General features: G+C 41.3%; 1 protein-coding gene across 1 annotated transcript in view; it reads left to right on the top strand.

Annotated features, from left to right (window-relative positions):
* Positions 1–1077: 1077 nt before the first annotated feature.
* Positions 1078–8872, top strand: part of RINT1 (RAD50 interactor 1) — an 18033-nt gene continuing 10238 nt past the window's right edge. The window contains exons 1-7 of the mRNA XM_018566434.1: positions 1078–1174; positions 3963–4219; positions 4585–4826; positions 5210–5383; positions 5477–5629; positions 7217–7373; positions 8073–8183. Of these exons, the coding sequence (XP_018421936.1) occupies positions 4001–4219; positions 4585–4826; positions 5210–5383; positions 5477–5629; positions 7217–7373; positions 8073–8183 (1056 nt within the window). The 5' untranslated portion in view covers positions 1078–1174; positions 3963–4000. The remainder of the gene's footprint in view (positions 1175–3962; positions 4220–4584; positions 4827–5209; positions 5384–5476; positions 5630–7216; positions 7374–8072; positions 8184–8872) is intronic.

Consider the following 8872-nt stretch of genomic DNA (forward strand, 5'->3'; position numbering starts at 1 on the left):
TGTCTCTATCCAGGCTGCGGTCTAGACCCAGACTGATCGCCAATCTACACTCATTTATAGCTGGTTGCCAGTGGATGCGCCAGCCTGCTGACACTGCAAGCCATTGCCCAGTGCAGGTTGGCAATTGGTTTGTGTCCAGACTGCGTTCCTCTTCAGGCTCCCCCAGCATCTCCTCCGACCTCCTCCTGAAGCTTCACCTCCCACCTGCGGCGTGTAAAGAAAAAAAAACCCAGTATGTGCCACATACATAGTATGTTTATGTGGGGACAATAAGGCTTCATTCAGGGCACAATCACACCTATGCTGTGTGAGTAACTCATGGTACTGTGCAATGCACCTACCATGTGTTACAGTGCAGCAGGTGCATTGTGTTGCATGCACTACCTTTTTCAATCTCAATGCAACGCACGGTATTGTGGAACCATGTGTTGCGGCATGGCTGATTGCATTGCAGCCAGGAGGTGCGTTTGGGGTGACATTCAAATGAATGGCAACGCAAGGTACCTGTTGCACTGTAACGAATGGTCTGCGTTTATTGGTTCGACCCTCCACAGCTGTCCCAGTTCCTCATGTGGCCCTTGTACAAATGAAGTGCCCACCCATTGCTTTTATCATTACATATGATCATTTTCCTCAAGTTATGTAAACGGGGGAGCATGTGGAAAAAGTGGAAATACGCTAGGCTTATCCTAGTTTAGGGCATTGACATTTTTTTTTGTCCATCTGGTACCAAGAGATCTCTTCATCTGCAGTGAATGAAACAATGCATCCAAGGATGAAAAATCCAGCTCGGCTTTCATCATCCCTAATGCGCCATCTTCTGGCCATAATGAGCACCGCATTGTCTTTCACATAACCAGCCTTAGTAACGTCTGCCAGTCTGGAATTCGTCCGGAATCCCCGTAATAATAAGGGCGCTTTATGTTCAATCCCCCGAAATGAGCCGTGCCAGCCTACTGACACAGGTCTTAGATGGGGTTCGTTTGCCCTACTGCCTTTCTGGTCTTTGTAATGTCTGTTGTTTATAAAGTTTATCGAAAAAAAAATCCCAGGAGCCGGAAGTGACGTGGTGCTGTTTTGAGCTGTGCTGAGTGTCAGCTTGTGCTCCAGGTTTGAGGTGTCATCAGCACACAGGGATCAGTGATCGGTCAATGCTGGCTCTGGCCATTGGCAGGTACTTATGTGTAGCCAACTGATGAGCTGCTGTGCCATTCTACAACGAGGCTTTTATTTTTTTTCGTTGTACACTTTAACTTGCTGTTACTGTATTTTATGTTTTCTCATTTGCTTCTGTACAAATGGCCAGGGACATAGTGTTTGTATTGTACTACATTCCAGTTTTCTGATGTTCTGCTCCCTGGTTTAATGTGTACAATTCTGTTATCATCTCTGCATATAGCTCAGAGCACACACTGACTCTGCATATGAACGTCTCCCTCACAGGAACCGTGTGAAATCTTTGTGTTAAGACCAAATTCTCTACTTTTGGGGGTTTATTAGTTTATTTCCACTTTTGCAGCCAAACTGAGATCACACCTATTTTATGTTTTGTTACATGTTCCCATTCACATTGCATAAAATATTTAAAAATTTCTGCTGACATTTTAAAGTAGAATTAAACTTTTTTTTTGCATATATCTACTAATAGCAAGCAGTAGATATATGCAAAAAGGTAATTACTTATGTGTCTCCGCTGCTCGCTCCTGTCTGAAGATGTGAAGCTTCTCGAGTGGCCGTGCAGGATGATAGGGTGGGCGCATGCGCAGTGCAGATCTTCAGAGGAGAATGCTGAATGCACGCAGCATGAGTGTGCACGTTGGACAGTCACCATGTGAAAGGGAGAGGAGTCTGCGCTGGATCAGAGACCGGCACCAGCGCTGGAGAGACTCCTGAAAACTACTGGAAGGAAGATGATCGGATCAAGAGGCATCATTTAAGGTAAGTCCTTAAAGCAGCATGGGGGGGCACATTTATTACTTTAATGTTGCTTTAAGTTCTTTTTACGTGCTTAAAAAACCTACAGAGCCTTCCACCTATGCAATGTTTGCGTAGCTTGGAATCTGCACAAAGGTCCTTCACCCAAGAAACAGCTAAAAGAGAAAATTATTGAAAAAAAAATATTTTTAGATATTCTGTGTGAAACGGAACGTAGAACAAGCATTTAGTGAGGTTTTCCCAAATTATACTGCAAAAGTGGAAACATGCTTTAAAGCCCAACTCCAGAATAAAATAAATACCCACCTAACTCTCATAAACAAAATACACACTGCATTTCTTTATTATTGAGTATTAAAGTAACTCCCTACCAGCAGAAGTGTAAAAAGATTAACAAAAAAGAGAGAGAGGTTTTTCTAGGTGTAGGATTTGGGAAACTTGCTTTGGTTATTAAACGTGGTTAATAAGTTCACTATACAGTGTGGATGGAGAAATCTCCCCTGCCAGCTTTTGTATTCTGACAGCCAGCACCTGAAGCTGTCTGAATAATCGAACGGTGACTGCATCTGATGACTCTGTTCAGCTGACAATTTTCTACCCAGCTCCTTCAATTTTTAGTTGACCGGGTGATGCTTACAGAGACCAATCACCATTCAGAATTCAGTTCTGCAGATATGGACTTTTCTTCATCCTTCCTGATCTGAATATTTATTTTTGAGGTCATGCAACTCACAAATTTATATTATAAGGAGGTCAGCATTGGAAGACCCTATATTCCTTTCATGACAGGTTTATTATGATCTGTCACATTTTTAAATTACTAATATAAATGCAAACGTAATGAAAATATGTTGTCCTAGTTATCCTGATTACATGAGTTCCAAAGGGGTGCAATGTCACTAGCTCTCGCATTAGAAATAAGAATTAAAAACATTAGAATAACATTCATTTAAAGGAACTCTGCCTCCAATAGTGAGTCCTTTCCCAGACTATGCACACAAAGTATTTACAGATTCTGAACCAGCAGTTAAATCACTTTAAAAGATGTCTTTATTTACCTCCTGTAGCTATAGGCATTTTGTAGAAATCCATCTTTAAAATTCTGAACAGAAGCACTGAAATCATTGCTGTTTGCCTATTGCTTTGTTTTACACCAGAATCCTGTCAGTCATCACGACTGATTGTAACTAAGAAACCAAACTTTAAAGTCTTTATTGTGATCTTTGAGGATGACTTCAAAGTACATGAAGTTAGAGCGGTCAGGAATGGCTTGTTTTAAAGCTCTTTTACTGCTCGTCAAGAATATGTACGGTAAATACTTTACAGCTGAACCCACTTTGCAAAGGTTAACTGCTCATAAAGGCTAGGAGTAGAGGGATAAGCTGAACTACTTACCTTGTTCTTCACTTCCTAGGCAGCCAGTGCTCTCCCTTTCTTTTTCGATGCTCGACTTCGACGGCCGTCACTGTAAACAGGTGCCCCGGTTCACAGGAAGCCTGCCGAGGTCCCCAACAAGTACGGAACCCCAGGCAGCATTCAGTTAAAAAATTTACAGCGCTGGTATTGGTGTTTAGTATTGGGGCATTTTTACGAGTACTTGTGAAAATGCCCAGTATCGGAGCAACCCTACTTGCTTGGAGATGTTTTGCATAGTGATGGGGGCATTTTAGGGATTTAAATAACAGCCTTGCAGTGCAGTTTACTATTTAGTGGATGTTAAGGGGTTAAACATACATGGCGGTGCACCATGTTACAGGCTTATTACACAAGGTATTACAAAGACCTGTAACCCATTGCAGTCAGTGTACCCATTAGATGGTTACAGTGAGCAATGTAATGAAAGTCGTATATGTTGCTGTGTGTTACAGTATACCACTACTCTATGTATTATGATGTTAAACAACCTTTTGTATGGTTTCTACAGCCACTAAAATGTACCTGATCAACACAGGCCATCATGTTTTTGAAAACAAATGTAATCCCATTATAGTATAGGTCTGTTTGAAAAACGAGATTTTTCTTTTCAGATGTCATATATTTCTTCAACTGGGTATATCAGTCTGATATGGCATCTTGTGAAAATGAGAGGCAAACAGCCGATTCAGGTAACGGTGATCCGGAGAGATTAAGTAGCTGTGAGAAAGCTGATCCGTACACCTGTGATCTTCCATTTTATGTCTGTGAGTTTGTGGAGAAGGAGGTTGGAAATGATTTCAAGTCTCTACGAAAGGTAGCCGCCCTTATCGAGACTTTATCAAAAGAGACCAAACACCTAGAAGAGCAGGTATGCTGGGCTTTCTTTCTTTTTCTTTTATATTTGTGTTGTTTCATTTTGTCGAATATGCAATCAGTGTGGAATGTTTCCTCCTTTTTCACAAAGAACTGAAAATACCTTACATTACATTTTTCTACTAAATAGGGCATAAGAAAGACGGGGGCAATAAACCCAATACACACGTGAATACAAATTATTTTTAACAGAATGTAATTTCCAATTCAAAATTATGTATTTGCCAAAAAAGACATGGGAAGTTGAATATTGGTATGTTCTCTCTAAAACATTGGCTATCTAAAGATGAGATAAGGACAGGTCATCTTTAAAATATTTAGGTATGATAAGCATGGTGACACTCTATATTTGACCTCTAGGTTCTTACTGTCTCATCTGAGGCTCCAAAACGAATTCAGGCTGCTTTGAACAATGCAGAAGACACCAAGTCCTTCCTCGATGCTCTTCTGGAAAGAGAGACAACTGTGTCTCAATCCATCAACCAACACCTAATAGAAGCCACACCATGGATGGAGGATCTAGGAGCCTTAATTCAGCAGATCAGTGAAGTGGAGCGGCATCTAGCTTACCTGAAATGGATCTCACAAATAGAGGAGCTAAGGTGAGCAGTAAATAACTAAGTGGCATGGCATCCTCTCTGTTTTCTGTTGGAAATGGGAGCTATTGCCTTGAGGGCTAGTTCACACCATCCGCAGTGCGTTCCAGCCGATTGTGGCCAGAACGCACTGGGTCGCATTCCGGCCGGCTCACTTTGTTTTGTGGCGTTGCATGGAACTCAATGGCACCGCAGCCTCTGGCTGTAATGCGATCGGCTGCATGGGAACGCGTGGCACATCAATGCCTGCTTTCCGGTCCGGTGCAGTCAGAAAAAATCGGGCCGGAACGCACTGAGGATGGTGTGAACTAGCCCTGAATTGTTTACTGAATGTGTACAGATGTATTGTGAACACCTCCATAGAGCACTGTGTTCTTTCATCCCTACAGTGATAACATCCAGCAACACCTGATGACCAACAATGTTTGCGAAGCTACAAATACAATGGTATCAATGGCTGAGCTAGCTATTAAGCTCCAGGATTCTTCTTGTGCTCATCTACTGAAATTCATCTGTTCCACTGTTCAGTTCTGGCACAAAATCCTTAAGGACAAATTAACAAGGTTGTTATGGCATCATTTGTAGGCTATAATAGCATGCGATAGTGACATTCTCAAGGTCCGTGTATTGCTAATTGTTGTTTTCTTTTTCTGTAGTGATTTTGAAGAAGTGTTAAATCTGTTACATTGGCCTTTTGTGAATCCTCATCAGTCACCAACACCAGTTTCCTCATCATCCTCAACAGGACTTAATGAAATTTACACTAACTTGCAAACACTCTTCACTCAACTTCTTAAGCTGCAAATTTCGTATCCTTTAGAGATCAGGAAAACAAAGACTGTTATTGGAAGTGAAGTAACAATAGAGATCTGTATTTCAAGTAATAATTGCTTAGTTGTAGGTAGGATTGCACAGATACCAAGTACAGTACTCGGTACAAGTACCGATACTTTTGAGCTCCAAGACCAGACTAGAGAAAAATTCAAAAGTTAGGAGGCAGCTGTCATGTGTAATGATCACACGGAGCTCCTGGGATTTGTACATCTCTGTTTTAATGTACGATTTTGTTTTTATAAATATAAATAAAGGGATGCACAGATACCAGTTTTGCGAGTACAAGTACTGGTACTTGCCGAGTACTTACAAGTACGAGTACTGATACATTTTTGTTGTCATGTGACAGTTTTTCTAAAACAATACAGACTAATGATTTCAGGCCAGTGATGGAGCGCCAGAGCCAGGTCCCAGCTGCAACCACTGCAACCCTGGCAGTTCTCATGAAAATGCCAAGTATCTGCACTGGTACTCGAAAAGTATCTGTGCATCCCTAGTTGTAGGTACATACAGAATTAGAAAGGAGTATTACTTGTTTGGATATGGCACAGACAATGGAAGTGAATGGTAATAATGTAACAGAGACCAGTACATTGTTTTCATGCCAAGTCATTCTGATGTTATATGACTTGCACAGAATTTCAGGAAGTATACTTTTAGGTCAGCAAGCACCAGGACTAATACAAAGGATGGACTAGAGTAGAGCCCACCCAATTCAGATATGCTTTTATTTTCTCAAAGCTATCTTTCAGACAATTACACAACATTGCTTTTGTGTGTACTGAGGTATATCAAAGTAGGGTCATCAGCATGGTTCTAAAAAGTTGCTCACAACTGGCACATAGGATGGGTTCAACCACAGCAGGGATGGACAAATGAATATGGAATTCAGGAGCCAGCCCGGCCAATCCAGTAGTAGGATTTTTATAGGAGTCAGCTCAATTGACAACAGATAGGAAAAAAAAACCCCCACAAAAGTTCGGTGCCATCTGTGATTTTTAAGGTGCAGTGGCTACACGACTGCTAGGATTTCCTGAGCTAAAGGGGTCTGTAGTGTGCCTGCTTTCTACAGCCTTTATTCTGTGCTGTTCTGTATGTGAGCACATGCTTTCTTGCCCTTTTCAAAGGATGTGCTGTATAAAATTCTTGATTTTGTGGCTTCTGCCACTGCATGCTTAGAATTACTTAGGTTTGGAAAAAACATAACATTTTATTTTATCAAGAGAATGCACCTTTTTCATAGCCCTTGTTGCAGTGTCTGTATTACTGGTCACATTTGCTGCACATATTCTTTTTATTTAACTGCCTCCGGGCCAGCCGTAGTAGAAAAACGGCCGGCCCGGAGCTCTCTAGATCTGAGCGGGCGTCTTTAGACGTCCGCTCAGACACGCCCCCTCGCGCGAGCGGGAAATTGACGTTTTTTAAAAACAGGCAGCGATGCCTTATACCATACAAGCGATCCGAAAGTCCATCAAAATTCAGTAAATGCCTGTGAAATGAGCACCTCATCTTATCTGATACTATAGTGTGCCAATCATAATTTTCTTAACACATAACCATAGAGATGAACTCATAAGTAAACCTAAACAGATGCCAGAGAAATTTTCCCTTCCATCCTCTCCCCCTATCATTCTTCCAATGCAGATTATGTTAGCTTCTCTGCAGAAGAGGTTCCGCTATCACTTTACAGGCAACAGGCAAACTAATGTTTTAACCAAGGTGAGTATGCATTGTGTCTGTATGGTCACTGGTACTGCCACATTTCTTGTATAATGTTCAATGATTGTCATATTAATTATTTTAAAGTAGAACTATGGCCCAACCCTTTTTGCCCATAGTTCCCTTCAGGGTTACATGAGGACTTATACTAATATCCTCCAGTGACCCAAAACTCAGTATACAGCGGGATATTTCTCGCTCTATGCTTAGAGCGCAGAGCCGTGCCACAGCTGGGACGAATCCTGACAGTACTGTCGAGATCCACCCAGCTGGCCGATTGACAGCTGGCTCTGCCTCTCTAGAAGCAGAGCCAGCTGTGCCCGTTCCCTACCCCGTCCATTCCTCCAGAGTTTGTGATGGCACTGTGTGGCATGGGTGAGCTTATGTGCCTAGTCCTTGGAGCAGACTAACTGAAAAATAAGACAAAAAAAATAGAGAAATGCTAATAATTCACAGCAAGAAGAGAAACTACTTCCAAAATGGTAACCTACCTATATTCCAAATGGCATAGATACCTGCAGACTAGCAGGCAAGTGGGGTATGTTTGCAGCCCAGCTCAATCTACACTAAATAGACCTGGTGAGATTTTAATGTATAATTTGTTACATATGTCTCATGTATATGTGTGTATATTTTTACTTTTATTAGTTGTTTGTTTCATAATTATGTTAAATTCTGTGTTTCTTCTTCCTTTTTCAGCCTGAATGGTACCTTACTCAAGTGCTCATGTGGATTACAAACCACACAAAATTTTTACAAGACAAGATTCAGCCTATCCTGATTAAAGCAGGCTCCTCTGTGAATGTTAAGGTTAGTTTCAAAGGGGGAATTCATCCAGCAGGTTTTGGTATATGGCAGTAAATGAGGGGTGATGCTATTTCTGGAAGTTTATGAATGAGCAGCTTCACTACTTGCACACTGCGGAGTTAGGGTTTGAGTGGGAATGTGGTCTCTCACACTAATGCTGGTCATACACTGGGCAGTTTTGGGGGCAATTTGTGACTTTCCATCAATTACAAACATTTCCTAGTTTACAGCAAACTGATGAGAGAAATTGACTGAAACTTTTACTGATTGTATTGACTGCTCACTTAAAGCTAGGACACATTTATAGTTTCAAACAAACCTGAGAGCAAAATTGCCAAATGTATGGGCAACGTAAAGATAACATATCCATGTCATCTCAACCAGACTAGGTCACAATCTCCACCTCCACAAGTGATAGTAACTTGCCTTGGCTGAATGGAACTCTCTCAGTTGATGACCATTGTTTTCTGCCAGATCCCGGCTGTAATGATGTCTTCCTGCTCTTCTCCTCCTCCATAGCTATAAACACACACATTCCAGTTATCCAAACCTTTTTATAGCTATTTTTATTTTCATGAAAAATATTTCAGGAATCATTTGTGTCTTCATATGGCCAACTACCCTCTCATGTTTACAGGTAGACCATGCTATATAATGTAAGTATAAATGGATACTTTATTTATATATATATA

Source organism: Nanorana parkeri, unplaced genomic scaffold, assembly GCF_000935625.1.
Source record: "Nanorana parkeri isolate BGI_ZX_2015 unplaced genomic scaffold, ASM93562v1 scaffold949, whole genome shotgun sequence".
Lineage (NCBI taxonomy): Eukaryota > Metazoa > Chordata > Amphibia > Anura > Dicroglossidae > Nanorana > Nanorana parkeri.